At 43.7% G+C, this 17,435-nt stretch overlaps 1 protein-coding gene across 4 annotated transcripts in view; it reads left to right on the forward strand.

Annotated features, from left to right (window-relative positions):
• The window catches only part of LOC142208834 (deoxynucleoside triphosphate triphosphohydrolase SAMHD1-like), a 41,797-nt gene that overhangs the window by 12,665 nt on the left and 11,697 nt on the right, over positions 1-17,435 (forward strand). For 3 of the 4 annotated variants that reach the window (XM_075277584.1, XM_075277587.1, XM_075277585.1), the window contains exons 4-11: positions 108-235; positions 881-951; positions 1,232-1,354; positions 7,603-7,722; positions 8,024-8,124; positions 9,436-9,544; positions 10,867-10,958; positions 12,119-12,234. In XM_075277584.1, coding sequence (XP_075133685.1) covers positions 108-235; positions 881-951; positions 1,232-1,354; positions 7,603-7,722; positions 8,024-8,124; positions 9,436-9,544; positions 10,867-10,958; positions 12,119-12,234 — 860 coding nt within the window. The remainder of the gene's footprint in view (positions 1-107; positions 236-880; positions 952-1,231; positions 1,355-7,602; positions 7,723-8,023; positions 8,125-9,435; positions 9,545-10,866; positions 10,959-12,118; positions 12,235-17,435) is intronic. The other variant, XM_075277586.1, reaches the window with a different exon arrangement.

Genomic DNA, 17,435 nt, shown 5'->3' on the forward strand with positions numbered 1-17,435 from the left:
CACCATCTTCGCCCCGTTTGGCCTCAGCCTTATAGCGACTATTATTGATTTGGTAAAACTTTGCCATAGAGGTGATATAATATATCTATTTCATTCTAATATAATAGCGTGGCTTACCTGGCGGGATGCCTCGTAAAAGAGATAAAGAAGAAGCAGTCAGAGAAGATGCCAGATGACACCATCGATGAACGAGATATTTTGTGTGTCCAGATTGCAGGCCTGTGCCACGACTTAGGTAAATATTCACCCAGACTTTTAATGTACATATACACTCATTGACCAAAAAACTGCTCCTAGATAGAAATATCATATTGCTAAAAATCTTGGTATACAGTTAAAGGGGTTGTCCGTGATATTTAAAAAACCCTACACTAATCTAAACACTCTCCCCCCTCCTACCTTTTATATAATATTATTAATAAAAAAAGGTATATTTACCCATATTCTGATAATCCGGTGACAATCCGTTTCCCCATTTCCAGAAATGGATCATCACTACTACCGCCCCATCTACTTCACTCATGTACCCATCCATGGCTTCTTTCCACGAGACCAGAGCACCCCTCGTTATAGTCACAGCACAGTAATTAGACATCTGCCTGGTAATCAGCGGTGCACCTGTGTGCTCATCACATGACCATGGACCGTAAATCACATGACCATGGTCAGAGTTTTATCCTCTAGAAGTAACAGAATGAATGGCAGCAAGCAGAGATCTAGAAAACTGTGAGGAATTGATACAGAAAGTATATTGGAAAATTGTATATCTTTTTTTATTGTACAATTGTTTGTCAATACTGGTCTGAAAGTGACCAACCCCTTTAAGGTTTGCAAACAATTTGTCTTCTTTCTAATGCTCACATATTTCTATTTGTTTCAGGTCATGGACCATTTTCTCATTTGTTTGATCAGAGGTTCATGCCTATAGCAGATCCGGAGAAAAAGTTTAAGGTCTGACATAATTTCATCACTGCGCATGCGCAGGGAGCTCAGTGGTGCTCATGCGGATATACTGTAAATAATGTTGCTGTGATACTTTTGTGTATGTAATGTATTGAGGGCAGCAGGTCCTCACAATTGCATTGGTGAATGTAAAGGATTTATCAGTTCATTACTTGCTGCACAGTTACCTGGAACACAATTATGTTTATAGATATGTCCAAAACTTGTCTGATGCATATGCTTCACACAATTCAATGTAAATCTGTCCCTGATATCATTGTAATTTCAGCACGAGCAGGCGTCTGTGGCCATGCTTGACCATCTTATTGAATCCAATAATTTGAAAGATGTAATGAAAGAATATGGTTTGGTCTTCACGGAGGGAAAAGACGAGACTTCTACAGACAAAGAGGTAAGGCACAACTCAGGATCTCTAACTAAAGCTTGCTGTTCTATAAGGTTGGCTTATAAGGCTGGGTTTGCTCACTGCAGCAACCACAATGTCAATATAGGGTCAAAAAAGGCAGCTTTCCTTGTAGTACAGCAGGTGGCTGATAACAATGGACAATGAAGACTTCACTTCCTGAACACTTTTGAGTGTTTCTTGTGTAAGTTGAGCTGCTACTGATGAAAATCACCTCAAAATTTTCCTGTCAGGTACCGTTTTTCTGAGATCTTCTGTTTTAGCAATTTTATTTTTTTTCATATTTTCAGGCTGTTCAAGTATTATCCACACCATATGTGCTGTGCTGTTATGTAATTTATGGCAATCAAAGGCAAGAAAATGCATAAATTCCTTGCATTTCATTGAAGTTGCAAAACTTCAGTGGAATTGTTAGACTAGGCACACCTACATATGTCTAGACATGTCTGGTCGCTTCCTGCAGAGGCTGTAATATCTGCTTGCAAAGATTCTGCAAGTTATTTCAAATCTAAGCAGCTATAAACTACTCCAGTATGATCTGTTATACAAAATGTCTCGTCACTGTCGGAACAGTCACAATACCTTCTGTTACATTTGTGGTCAGGACACTCTTAAGCCTCAAAGACGCACAATGACAGCTGTTATCATGAAAGCCTATGAGGTGTACTTTGGATGCAAAATTAGTGATCAAGACAAATCCTGGGCTCCTCACATCTGTTGTGCAACATATGCTGTTGATCTTAGAGGTTGGCAGAGAGGTTCTTGCAAGTCAATGCCGTTTGCTGTCCCAATGATATGGCAAGAACTGAAGGATGATGTGACCGACTGTTACTTCTGTCTAACCAATGCCTCTGGTTTCTCTGCTAAGAATAAAAAAATGTACTGAATATCCCAATCTGTCTTCAGCTTTGAGACCAGTACCACATGAGGACACTCTTCCGTGTCCAAAGCCACCAGAGACATGGAGCCTAGAGGAGGCAACCGATGATGTTGCAGTCGATAGGTCAGAGATAGGGAACACCGCTGATTCAGACTTTGAGCCATGTACAGTGGGGCAAAAAAGTATTTAGTCAGTCACCAATAGTGCAAGTTCCACCACTTAAAAAGACGAGAGGCGTCTGTAATTTACATCATAGGTAGACCTCAACTATGAGAGAAAAAATGAGAAAACAAATCCAGAAAATCACATTGTCTGATTTTGTAAGAATTTATTTGCAAATTATAGTGGAAAATAAGTATTTGGTCACCTACAAGCAATCAAGATTTCTGGCTCTCACAGACCTGTAAGAACTTCTTTAAGAGTCTCCTCTTTCCTCCACTCATTACCTGTAGTAATGGCACCTGTTTAAACTTGTTATCAGTATAAAAAGACACCTGTGCACACCCTCAAACAGTCAGACTCCAAACTCCACTATGGTGAAGACCAAAGAGCTGTCAAAGGACACCAGAAACAAAATTGTAGCCCTGCACCAGGCTGGGAAGACAATCTGCAATAGGCAACCAGCTTGGACTGAAGAAATCAACTGTGGGAGCAATAATTAGAAAATGGAAGACATACAAGACCACTGATAATCTCCCTCGCTCTGGGGCTCCACGCAAAATCTCACCCCGTGGGGTCAAAATGATCACAAGAACGGTGAGCAAAAATCCCAGAACGCGAGGGGACCTAGTGAATCCAGGACGATCCAGGAAATTACAGGCCGGTAAGTCTGACCTCGATAGCAGGAAAAATCTTTGAGCAAATTGTCAAGGAACATTTACTTCGGTACTTGGATGGGAAGGCATTAATTAACCAGAGCCAGCACGGCTTTATGACCAATAAATCTTGTCAGACTAACCTGATTTCCTTCTACAACAAAATCACTGAATGGTTGGACCAAGGGAATGCCGTGGACATAGTATATCTTGACTTCAGTAAGGCATTTGATAAAGTATCACATAACCTTCTTATTGAAAAAATGATTAAGTATGGCTTTGACAAAAAATCAGTTCGGTGGATTCACAACTGGCTTAATGATCGGGCACAACGAGTAATACTAAATGGCTACACATCAAACTGGAAGAACGTCAAAAGCGGGGTGCCGCAGGGCTCTGTTCTGGGCCCAGTACTTTTTAATATCTTTATAAATGATCTGGACGATGGAATTATTGGGGAACTCATAAAATTTGCAGATGATACGAAGATAGGAGGAATAGCCAACACTAGAGAGGAGAGAGAGTGTATTCAAAAGGACTTAGACACACTGGAACAATGGGCTGAGGCGAACAAAATGGTATTTAACAGGGACAAATGCAAAGTTCTACATCTGGGTAACAGAAATGTAAAAAACATATATAGTATGGGAGGAATAGAACTAAGTGATAGCATAGGGGAAAAGGACTTGGGCATAATAGTAGATCACAAATTCAACATGAGCCAACAGTGCGGTGCTGCTGCAAAAAAGGCTAATAAAATTCTGGGATGTATTAAGACAAGCATTGAATCTAGATCAAGAGAGGTCATTATTCCGCTGTACTCTTCCCTGGTCAGACCACACCTGGAATACTGTGTACAGTTCTGGGCGCCTCAATTCAAGAAAGACATCGATATATTGGAGCAAGTCCAGAGAAGAGCAACCAAAATGGTGGAAGGTCTGCAAACCATGTCCTATGAGGAGCGGCTAAAAGAACTGGGATTGTTTAGTTTGCAGAAGAGAAGGCTGAGGGGAGATTTAATAGCAGTCTACAAATATCTGAAAGGTAGTCACAGTGCAGAGGGATCTACCCTATTCTCATTAGCACAAGGAAGTACAAGAAGCAATGGGATGAAACTAAAGGGAAAGAGATACAGATTAGACATTAGGAAAAACTTTCTGACAGTGAGGGTAGTGAGAGAGTGGAATAGGCTGCCACGGGAGGTGGTGGGCGCTCCATCAATGGAAATCTTCAAGCGGAATCTGGATAAACATATAGCTGGGATGATTTAGGAAAACCTGCACTCGCAGGGGGTTGGACCCGATGGCCCTTGAGGTCCCTTCCAACTCTACCATAAGAAAGTAAGAAAATAAGAAAGAAAGAAAGAATGAACTGCAGAGAGCTGGGACCAATGTAACAAAGCCTACCATCAGTAACACACTACGCCGCCAGGAACTCAGATCCTGCAGTGCCAGACATGTCCCACTGCTTAAGCCAGTACATGTCCGGGCCCGTCTGAAGTTTGCTAGAGAGCATTTGGATGATCCAGAAGAGTATTGGGAGAATGTCCTATGGTCTGATGAAACCAAACTGGAACTGTTTGGTAGAAACACCACTTTACGTGTTTGGAGGAAAAAGAATACTGAGTTGCATCCATCAAACACCATACCTACTGTAAAGCATGGGGGTGGAAACATCATGCTTTGGGGCTGTTTCTCTGCAAAGGGGCCAGGACGACTGATCCGGGTACATGAAAGAATGAATGGGGCCATGTATCGTGAGATTTTGAGTGCAAACCTCCTTCCATCAGCAAGGGCATTGAAGATGAAACGTGGCTGGGTCTTTCAACATGACAATGATCCAAAGCACACCACCAGGGCAACGAAGGAGTGGCTTTGTAAGAAGCATTTCAAGGTCCTGGAGTGGCCTAGCCAGTCTCCAGATCTCAACCCTATAGAAAACCTTTGGAGGGAGTTGAAAGTCCGTGTTGCCAAGCGACAGCCCCAAAACATCACTGCTCTAGAGGAGATCTGCATGGAGGAATGGGCCAACATACCAACAACAGTGTGTGCCAACCTTGTGAAGACTTACAGAAAACGTTTCACCTCTGTCATTGCCAACAAAGGATATATAACAAAGGATTGAGATGAAATTTTGTTACTGACCAAATACTTATTTTCCACCATAATTTGCAAATAAATTCTTACAAAAATCTGACAATGTGATTTTCTGGATTTGTTTTCTCATTTTGTCTCTCATAGTTGAGGTCTACCTATGATGTAAATTACAGACGCCTCTCATCTTTTTAAGTGGTGGAACTTGCACTATTGGTGACTGACTAAATACTTTTTTGCCCCACTATATGTCTGGTGAGCCTCATCGTATAACACAGCCAGAACTGAATGACTTGGTCTGGGACTTATGTTTATTAAAAGCAAATGCAGAGTTACTGTCTTCAAGGATGACATTTGCTGTCACCTGGTACAAAAGTTTCTGTCTTTTGAAGCTGCCAAGATGACTTAACACAGATTTTTGAACAGGTTGACAACCTGTGTTTCTGCAGACATTGATGGTTTGTTCGCAGCTTTGGGTTATGTGCATGAGCCGAATCAGTGGCGTCTCTTTTTAGACTCATCAGTGTTAAGTCTCAAGGCTGTCTTGTTACACAAAGGTAATGTTCTTCCTTCACTGGCTATGGTGCACACATGAAAGAAACATACGTGAACATGGAACTGTTGTTGAAACATCAAGTAGAGCAACTACAACTGGAACATCTGTGGAGATGTTAAAGTATTGGCCCTGCTGCTTGGATTGCAGCTTGGATATACCAAGTATTGCCGTTTCATTTGCGAATGGGACAGCTGTGCTAAGCAGTCTGTAAGGATTCAGATGCATGGCCACAGTAACAAGATTGGTTAAGAACAGGCTTAAGGAGAGTGGTAGCAGAAATGAGCTGACAACTCCGAGCAGTAGAATATTACCTAAACGCACCAAACCTAGAGCGAGTCAAAACCAGACTCCAGACGCCTTTACCAGAGCTCCATGTGGAGGAGTTGGACTTTGCAGAATCCTTTGACTGGAATTGATACCACAGAGAAATGTACCACAAATTGGCACGCCACTAGCAGAAGTCAAATACCAGATCTACACAAGACTCACCAGGGAGAATAGTCGACAGGCAGGTTAACAATGGAGGTGGCAGCAAGGTAAACTAATGGGAAACAGAGGCGAATCCAGGGAACATAGTCAAAGGTCGGAAGCTGAAGGGGAGGAGGGTAGCAGAATCACAATCCAAGCGGGAGGTCCAGGAAACAAGCCAAAAATCCAAACCAGTAGTAAGTATAGGAGAATCAATACAAGTCAGGAGCAAACTAGCAGGCCACAAATATACCAAATAGTCTTCACATGAGTCAGGTATGGCGTGGCCTTATATAGGCCTCTTCTTCTGCTCACTGGACCAAGCCAGGAAGCCTCTGGAACTGCAAAAGCTTCCCAGGTTGTCCAGGTAATGTTAAAGGTGCAGCAGCCGGATAGAGAATCCCGACAAAGTCATATTACAGTGGAAGAAAGTGGCCAATCCGTAACCAGTTGACTCCTGGACAGAAAAGTGTTGCACATAGAGCACTTGTGGACCCAGCAATGATATTTCTGCCTCCCCTTCATATAAAACTTGGGCTGATGAAAAATTTTGTGTATGTAATGAACAATGAAGCAGAAGGTTGTTGTTATTTGAGACAAATGAGCTGCTGGTAGGACCTGAGAAAATTGCTTGGAAATCTTTCAAGGATATTTCAGAGAATTTCCTTGGCAACTATCGAGCACCAAACTACGTTGAATTGGCTGACAACCTTCTTGAAGCTTACAAAGTGATGAAGTGCAACATTCTCATTTGGATTTTTTCCCTGCAAATCTTGGTGGAGTCAGTGAAGAACATGGCAAACGGTTTCACCAGGATATTGCCATGATGGAAAAGCGTTATCAAGGCTACTGGAATCCATCAACGCTAGCTGACTATTGCTGAATGAACACTTGTGCTGTAAGCTAGCCAACTGTAAGTAAGGACGTTAATACTCAGAACTTGTAAGTGGTTATTTGATACGGTCATTTTATAATGAATATTATTTACATTAGTAATGGAACATTTTTATTTTAAGGAGTCTTCCCATCTTGGCATTTATAACTGTCTCCAGAGAATATGTAATAAATGCCTGATGGATGTGATCTCCACCTCCTAAGGCCCACAACTGTTTTGAGAATGGGACCCATTTGCAGAGAAAGGCGAGTGAATATGCATGGACCTGAAGTTCTGCCATATCTGTTAGATACAGCCATAAATGCCAATATTGGAATACCCAATACTCTTAAGAATACCCTTAAGAAAGGGGTGCTTTACTTCTTTTTTTTTTTTTTTTTATACACTTTAGTTGTAACCTGCCCTATTGTGAAAACAGATTCCTGATATGGATTTTATAACTATGTTTACAGATATCCTGAAATTAAGAATTAATCCGTAGACTTTATGTAAATCAATGGAAACGTTACTGATATAAACATATTTTCAGCAGGGAGAGGCATCTGAGGACAAGGCTTCTCAGGACGAAGCATCTGAGGAGCAATATGATGACCTAATATTTATCAAGGAGATGATAATTGGATATCATAAAGACAAGAAGGATCTAGATGTAAGTCAGAACTTATGTGTTAAGATTGAGTTCCAGGAGCAAATTTCAGCCAAAACAGAAACTGGCTGATAACAGCAAGTTATCCTGTGCTGAATTTACCTAAATTGTCTGCACTTACCACTATAGGTCAATGTATAATAATAATAATAATATCACTATACATGAGTTAGGTGCCCACTTACACCTGTCTGCTCCCCCATCCTGCGCTGAATCCCTAGCTACGTCTCTGGAGGGCAGGCATTTTGTGTTGTCATGTTGACTGTCTGGTTATTTTCATTGACTATTTTCTTTCATTTTGCAGTGGCCTTATGAAGGGCGTGGAAAAGAGAAAAGTTTTCTTTATGAGATTGTGGCCAACAAAATAAGCGGCATTGATGTGGACAAAATGGACTACTTTGCCAGGTAACTTATCTTGGATTTTTGATAGACCCCCAATGGGGAAATTCAGTGTGTTACAGTATTATGGATAGTACAGTAGTATATAGCAAGCGAGAAACACATACAAGCTCATAGCAGATAGAAAAAAGATACTAGGAGTCATCGCAACTAAAAAAGAAAGAAAAAAAACTTCAGGATCATTTAGTTCTCTGTATGAAGTGTTGTTGATAATATAGCCTGACTGTCGCTAGAGAACACGAGGGGGGGAGGGGCATAGCATGTAGATATAAAAGGCAGAATCAACTTTTTGCAGAGGTAGGGGACATAAGTCGCTATCTTGCATGAGCACTTTTGTTCCTTAACTGCAAAATGCCCCCAAAGTGCACCATCTTTCATCCCAAGCCCTCCTCCTTTCTTCTTACCGCTGTCACGTGTTCTATCCACCTGCAGGAGTGTGAAGCCATCCAGGGGGCTGATTATTCCTACAAACTATCTGCCTCTCTTGCCATGCTTCCTTAGCTCATGGTAACAAAGGCTTTAACAAAGCCTCCACGTGTACACAGGAAAAAAAAAAATTCCAGTCAGCCGACCGCATGCCTCTTCCAAGCATAAACAATAGACACCGAAAGATTTCTTTGAAAGAAAGAGTCAACAAATTTTCATGCAAGTTTCTCCTCCATACTTTCTCTGCCTCTCATTGTCCATGCTCCCTTACCTCGTGGAGGGATGGTAGATTCCTAGGCTGTAACAAAGCCTCTACATGTACACAGGAAATTCCATTCAACTGACTGCAGGCATCTTCCAAGCATAAACAATAGACACAAAAAGAATACCTTTGAAAATAGTATGCAAGTTTTTTTCATTCTAAATAGTTAGCCATTCTTAGTGCAAGGGAACTAGAGTAGAGGATTCTTGACGGTACAGACAAAAAGAGTGAAAAAGGAAAGATAAAGGTCGTTCTCAGCTTGCTCACGTGGCGCCATCTTGGAGAAACTGGGAGAACCCTGCATTTAGAGTGCTGATCTGGGGAGTGGGTTTGGGCTGCCCTAACTTCAATTGATTTTAATTCAAAGCTTTAATAAAAAATGTTTTCAATAGGAATGGTTTACAATCAACAGAAATAGATATATTAGGAAACATGAGAGCATACGTTAACACCAAGTGAATGTAACAAGAAATATTAAAAGTTCAAATAGAATCATACGCAAGGAATATGACACCTCTCAGTGATCTACTGAAGAAGACAAGAAACTGGGGGCAGCTGGAGGGAGACAATATATATTTTCGTGTACGTTACATCATTAATGACATGCCCATATTCTCTCTTTAATATAGGGACTGCCATCATCTGGGTATGCAAAATAACTTTGATGTGAAGCGATTTCTTGCATTTGCCAGAATCTGTCAAACTAAAGACGGAAAGCACATTTGTATCAGAGACAAGGTAAGCCCTTCTCATTACAAAGAATTATTTTTGTCGAAACAAATATCATACTTTATTTGTTGTGTGACCGCTGAATTACAATTGCATATGCTGTACTTGGAATCAGTGCATTCCTACAGGCATTCCTTGTAATATGGATCATCATACATAAAAGTGTTTGAGAGGAATTTATCAAGCCCTGCACTCTCATATTATGGCACCAAAAAGTAGCAAAAATAAAGTTTTACTATTTTCTGCCTTTTATATGTATGATTTATATAATGCAACTCTTTCAGGGGTCTTGAAAATTGTTGAAATCTCACTTAAGTAGGGTGGGGGGCAGAGAATGTAATAACGTCTCAGGACAGAAGTTTTAGGGGCCATTCACACGGAGTAACGCGGCGCTCATTTTGTGCTTATTTTGGCACGGAGCGCCGCGTATACGCCGCGTTTGCGCCCGTAAACGCTGTGCCGTAAGTGCGTGGCTCAAACGCGGCGTATATGCGGCGCTCCGTGCCAAAATAAGCACAAAATGAGCGTCACGTTACTCCGTGTGAATGGCCCCTTAGACTGAAAATGTGCCAAAATTATCAAACCCTCTGCAACGTTAGTGTATGTTCCTATAACGCCAGAAAAAGTGACCTCCCCTCAAGATAAATTTACCCCTTTGTATTTACCAAACATTATGAGATTTCTAACAGTTTACACTTAAAGGGATTCTATCATTAGAATCCCTTTTTTCAGGCCTACCATGTCGGAATAACTTTAAGAAAGTCTATTCTTCCCCTACCTTTAGATGTCTTCTCCGCGCCGCAGTTCGGTAGAAACCCCGGTTTTCTTCAGTATACAAATGAGTTCTCTCGCAGCACTGGGGGCGTCCCCACTTGCCCAAACAGCACTGGATGCGTCCCCAATGCTGCGAGAGAACTCCCTAGTATCGCCTCTATCTTTGTCTGGAATGCCTCTCTCCGCGTCTTCTTCTATCCTGGATTTCTAACTTCTAGGCATGCGCAGTTGGCTCTTCCATTGGGCCTCGGGCAGAGCTGTCTGCACATGCCCGCGGCCATCTTCTTGTGGCCACTTACACCAGCTTACCATGAAAACCGTGATTTCTACCGAACGGCAGCGCGGAGAAGACATCTAAAGGTAGGAGAAGAATAGCTTTTCTTAAGGCTATTCCTACGTGTTAGGGAGAAAAAATGGGATTCCAATGATTGGATCCCTTTAAAACATCTAATATATAAGTATTATGGGCAAATGTTACTGTGTAACCCAATATATCTTAGATCATAGTTACCTACTAGAATCACTAAACTGACCTACTTTCCTTTCTTTATTTTTAGGAAGTCTGGAATATGTACGACTTGTTCTACACAAGATACTGTCTGCACCAAAGAGCCTACCAGCATAAAGTTGCTAACGGAATTGAAATAATGTAAGAAGGGAAGGAGCGATATTTGGTTTTTGGAGCACAGATTTAGATGGTTTGGTTTTTGGACACCATTACACTTTTGAAGAACCCAGAAATGCACTCTTGGACTCAAAATGATAATATCCTTTGATAAATTCACTGAGGGGTTTAGTTTCTAAAATGAGGTCACTTTTGGGGGTTTCCCAAAATCTAATCCAGCAAAATCTGCCCTCCAAAAGCCAAATAGCACTCTTTCTAGTCTGAGCCCCACCATGTTCCCATACAGCAGTTTACAACCACAAATGGGGTATTACCGTGTTTTTGGATAAATTGTTTAACAAAGCTGACCGAAGCGCCATTTTGCCGATGATCGTGGGCACCCGGAGCAAGCTTCGTGGCTGATGTCACGTTGGCATGATAGCCGGGAGCCTTGTGAAGGTTTCCAGGCCTGTCTGCAATGAATTTCTTTTGCAGGCTACTCTAAAAAAAATTAAAACGTATTCCAAATTCAAGTCAACCCCCCTTTCTCTAGAACACACTTACTGTGAAACACCTACACTTTAGGTATCCCTGTGTCCAAAAATGGCCGCTCTACAACTCTATAAAAATATTTTTCCCGTAAGTAAAAAATTAGGTAACCCATAGAATACAGGTGACATGTCATTTTGGCTGCAGAATGTGCACCATAAAAACGAATCCCGTAAGAAAATTGCACAAATGAACTTTTTTCTTTTGCTAGCAGAAAAAGGAAACCATTGAAGTCAATGGGAGGCTTTTTTTTCAGCGCTGAAATTCCACACTAAATTCCTCACCATGTTCTTCCGTGTGAATGGACCCTAAGGGGTTAAAGGGTTACATTTTGCAAAAGGAAACTTTTCTTGCACAGCCAATTACAGGGTACTGAAGAGAACAATGGTTTATGGGGGGGGGGTTTGTGCCACTATAATTTGGTAGCTGAAAGATAAGGACCCACATTGTGGAAAAACAGCTTTTTATGTTGCAGATTTTGTTGCGTTTTTTTGCTCCAAAGTCAGAAGTGGATTGATCAGAAGGGAGAATATAAGAACGTCCGATATATTTCCGATTCCTTTTGTAGCCACAAAAAACGCTGTAAAATCTGCATAAAAAAGCTGCTTTTCTGCAACGTGGGGTATCAGCCTAAAATTCTTTTTTTTCCTGTCCAGGATTACAGATGCTTTATTGGCAGCTGATCCATATATTAAGATAGAAGGGTCAGGAGGAAACCTCTTTAAGATCTCCGAGTCTATGAATGACATGGCTGCCTATACCAAGCTTACAGGTAAGTTTGTATATGAACATTGGTAAAACTTTTCCACTGTACGTTTTTTACAACTGACATAGCAATGCTTTCCAAAAAAACTAAAATATTTGATGTCTTTGAATTTTTACATATAAAAATAAAGAATTTGTGAAGGCAGTCTGAAGTCAGCCTATAAGTATATTGGATGGATTCCAAATTATGCTTACACCCCGGAGTTTCAATGATGCAATAAACACCGAAACAGGATGAATCTGAGCTAAAGCATAAGTTTATTGAATAGATCATCTCTTCTTATAGCAATTTTCAATAGGTGTATACAGGTGTTTAGTAGGCGTATATGGGTGTATACTTGATTCATGATTAACCGTTAGGCATCAGCAATTTCCATACATGTGTATTATAAGCTTATCCCTCCCTAATCATGAATATTATGCTTAAACGGGTTTTATTAAAGATTTTTCAATATAACACAGAGAAAACAACAAACATGAAGTCGAGCAATTAAGAAGAAGCATAACAGTCCGCGGGCAGGGAGGCCAAAAAGACCCCCCTCCGCACAAGTCAAATATAGCCCAACGAAAAAAGAAAAAAGGGAAAGGGAATAGACAAGAAACAAACAAACAAACACAAGACGAAGACTAAAAGAACCACAACAGAAGCAAAAGAAGAAAAGAAGAAAAGGAGAAGAAAACAGACGGCCATGTCACACTCAAGCAAAGGCAGAAGAGAAGGCAGACGACTCCTGGAACATAACCCAGGGACGCCAACGGAGTTCAAACTTGGAATAGTCAGGGGAATCCTCCGCCACCAAGGTCTCCATCCGCTGAATAAGAAGGAACTCCTGGAGGAACTCAATCAAGGAGGGAGGGGTAGGGCTGCGCCAGTGTCTAGGGATGACTGTCCTGGCGGCCACAAGAAAGTGCCCCAGGAGGTCCTTCTTAATCTCCGACAACTTACCAGGGATAACCGACAGAAGTGCCAGCTGGGGAGAGACAGCCACCAAGCGCCCACTGACCCTGGAATACAAAGAAAACACCGCATCCCAAAAGGGGCGCAGAACGTCACAGTCCCACCATATGTGCAACATAGTACCCCTAGCAGAGCCACAGCGCCAACATAAGTCCGGAACAGCGGGAAAAATCCTATGGAGAAGCACTGGACACCTATACCACTGGGACAGAATCTTATAATTCCTCTCCTGAGCGCTACACGGGAGGGCCAGCTTGTGAGATAGCAAAAAGGACCGGTCCCAATCCGCAGATGACAAAACCACAGGAAGGTCGGCGTTCCAAGCGGCAACGTAGGGAGGGAGTTCCGCAGTGACATCCGAGAGGAGAACATCATAAAGTAGCGAAAGGGCACGAGGGGGGGGGTCTGACGCCCAACATAGGATTCAAGGGCCAAAGAAGGAGAAGAGAGGCGAGGAGTGAGCGAAAACTGTTTCAGAAAGGACTGGAGTTGAGCGTACTCCAACCACGAGAGGCGCAGGTCAGGGTGAGAACTACACAGCTGGGCGAACGGAAGGAGCGGAGAGTCACCCGCCACCTCCTGAAGACAAGTAGAATCCGCTCGGTCCCAGCAGAGGAACCGGTCAACCGAGCAGCCAGGAGGGAACATAGGGTTGTCGAAGAGGGGAGTCAAAGGGCCCGGGACACAGGCCAAGCGGCCAGAAGAACAGACCAGATCCCATACTTTCAGAAAATGAGAAGGGAGAACGTAGAGGCCAGGGGATTTAGGACGAAAGTGCGGAGGGATCCATGGCCAAGAGGATAGCGAAGACGAAATCAGATCAAATTCAATGGAAACCCACTGCTTATCATGGCGACGGAACCGCCAATCAAACAGACGGAGCAAAACCGAGGCACGACAGTAAAGGCGCACATCCGGGAGACCGACGCCACCTCTATATTTACGCCTGACAAGAGTACTGAACCCCAGTCTGCTCCGAGAGGAACCCCACACAAATTTCCCAAACAACGACTGCACCCTGGCTAAAAAAGCGCGCGGAAGAGGGATGGGCAAGGCCTGGAACAGGTACAGGAACCGAGGGAGGACATCCATCTTAAGGGCATGAATGCGACTAAACCAAGAGGGGAGGCGAGCTCCATAAGAACGAAGATCAGAGGTAATAGTGTCCAAAAGCGGGAGATAATTAAGTTGGAACAGGGAAGCAGGATCAGGAGAAATACGGATCCCCAAATATTTGAAGGAGGAAGGTTGCCACCGAAACGGAAAAGACCGAGACAGGAACTCAGCCTCAGAAGGGGGAAGTGAGACATTAAGAGCCTCGCTCTTAGATAAATTGACCTTAAAATTGCTAAGGGCACCAAAGCGGGAGAACTCACGTAAGACAGCCGGAAACGAAACCCGTGGTTCAGAGACATACAACAGAAGATCGTCCACGTATAGCGCCACCTTGACCATACGGGAACCCAACTGTATACCGTGGACATCGGGGCAACTACGCAACGCCACCGCCAGATGCTCCATCACCAGGGCAAAGAGCAAAGGCGAGAGGGGGCAACCTTGGCGGGTACCATTGCGGACCGAAAAAAAATCCGAGATCACTCCGTTCACCCGGACCCGCGCCGACGCATTCCCATAAAGAGCCAAAATCTTGCCCAGGAAACCGGAGCCAACCCCGATCTGCGCAAGGGTCTCTCGGAGAAAACCCCAATGAATGTGATCAAACGCCTTCTCGGCATCGAGCGAAAGCAAACAAAGAGGAACCTTAGAGGAGCGGGCTATAGAGATGGCCAGAACAGTTTTGCAAACGTTATCACTCGCTTCCTGACCCGGGATGAAGCCGACCTGATCACTATGAACCAAAGCGGGCATGAAGGAAGAGAGGCGATTCGCCAACAATTTCGCATGTAATTTCACATCAACATTGATTAAGGAAATAGGCCGGTAACTCCCCGGGCATACAGGGTCCTTACCAGGCTTAGGAAGCACTGTGATCAGGGCAGACAAAGATTGCGCAGAGAACGGAGACGAGTCCCCCACACTATTAAACACCCGCGCCAGATCCGGGGAAAGGAGGGAACCGAAACATTTATAAAAGCGAGCAGAGAACCCGTCTGGATCCGGAGCCTTACCCGCGGGTGTAGACTGAATTACTGCGGCGACTTCCTCTAACGTAAAAGGCGACTCAAGGGCTTCCGCGTCAGAGCTAGAAAGAGAGGGAAGAGCAGTGTCGGCTACATACTGTCGGATCTTGTCTCGAAGCACCGACGGGTCCAAATCCGCGTAATGACCGTGAATGTCATACAAGTTTGAATAAAACGAGCGGAACTCCGCAGCAATATCAGTGGGGTTATGAACAAGACCACCCGACCCAGTACGCAGGCGCGGGACATACGCAGGGGAATCTCGCGGATGAAGACGACGAGCCAGCGAGCGACCACATTTATCAGCAAACTCATAGTAATGTTTCTTAACGTGGTCCCTAAAGCGCAGATATTTCCCGTCTAAGAGGGCGCGAAGTTCCTCCCTCGCATTAAGAAGCTCCGTAAAGGTGGAACGGGAGCCAGACTGTTTGTGAGACAGCTCAAGGTCATGAATACGGTCTAAAAGAGCGGTAACCCCAGCGGCTCGCTCTCTCTTAAGACGAGCGCCGTGTTGGATAAGAACCCCCCTCACCACGCACTTCATAGCCTCCCATTGCATAGGGAGAGAAGTAGGATCAAGAGCATGATCGAGCCAAAAATTCCGAATGGTCTCCCCGACAGCCTCCTTACAAGGGATGTCTTTCAAAAGGCCCTCATTCAAGCGCCAGTTAAAGGGGCGCCGTGACAGGCCAGGAATGTCCAGGGACAAATGAACAGGAGCATGATCCAACCAAAGAACCGAATCAATGCGAACTACCGGGGACCATGAAAGGGCATGATGGCTAGTCAGGAAAAAGTCAATGCGACTATGCGAGTTATGAGCCGGGGAGAAATAAGTATAATCTCGACCCTGAGGATTTAGAATGCGCCAAACATCAACCAATTGGGAGTTATGAAGAGCTGACAATAAGCGGCGCAATTGCGAGGGAGCGTGGGAGGGGCGCGGGGGGGGAGGAATCAACCTGAGGGTCCAGGACAAAGTTAAAATCACCACCCAAAACCACGACCCCCTCACTAAAGTCTGCAAATCTGCGGATAAGGGACCTACAATACGCCAACTGACCCTGATTTGGGAGGTAGCAACCAGCCACGGTGAGAATCGTACCACCGGTGCGCAATTTCAAAAAGAGGAACTTACCCTCAGGGTCGATACAGGTGTCCAGAACCTCATGCTGCAGAGAACAGTGGATAGCAATCGAGACTCCCTTGGACTTAGCAACGGGGTTGACACTGTGGAACCACTTAGGGAAGTAACGGCTGCGGATATCCGGGACGTGGTCCGTCTTAAAATGGGTTTCCTGCAAAACAAGGACATGTGAGCGCTGTTTATGCAACTGATACAAAATCTGATTACGTTTTTGGGGGACATTGAGTACAAAAGTTAACAGAGGACATGGCCAAGGAAAAAAAAAAAGAAGAGGAAAAAAAGAACGAGACAACAAAGGGACAAACGAAGAACAAACAAGGAAAACTAATGAGAAAAGAAAAAGGGGAAAGAAAATAAACAAAAAATGGACAAACAAGACCAACTAAGTGGGGTGGAGGGAAGAACTCCACACAAGAAGGTGGGGAGACGGCAAAGAAAAGAGTTGCCAAAGACCACGCAAACAGAAAGCGTGGAGACCCCGGTGGGAAACGGGCTTTTCCAAATAAAGAAGCCGGCACCCCATCCCAGGCCCCCAGGCGAAAACACCAAAACCATGAATATTCTAACACAAAATAAAACGCTGACCAACAAAATAGAGCATCAGGGGTCCGCACGACACCACCTAGGGCATCTTTGCAAAAATAGAAGGAATAATACAGGCGGACCAAACAAAACAACAAATCCGTAGAGAGGGCGGGAACCCTAAAGAAAAAAAAAAAAAAAAAAAATAATAGACACAAGCAAAACATGTCCCAGAACCCTCCCACGGATGACCACCCCAAAAAAAAAGGGGGGGAAGAGAGTCCACTTCTAGCGAACAGGAATGACCGCAGAGGCTTCAAAAATCACAAACAGGACACATCCCAGTACCCCCCCACAAATGTCCCAAAAACAGAAAGAGAGTCCCCTCCAAACAAACAGGAACGACACCAGCAGCTATAGCAATCAGATGGGAGCACCAG

The sequence above is a fragment of the Leptodactylus fuscus genome, chromosome 6 (genome assembly GCF_031893055.1).
Source record: "Leptodactylus fuscus isolate aLepFus1 chromosome 6, aLepFus1.hap2, whole genome shotgun sequence".
Taxonomy (NCBI): domain Eukaryota; kingdom Metazoa; phylum Chordata; class Amphibia; order Anura; family Leptodactylidae; genus Leptodactylus; species Leptodactylus fuscus.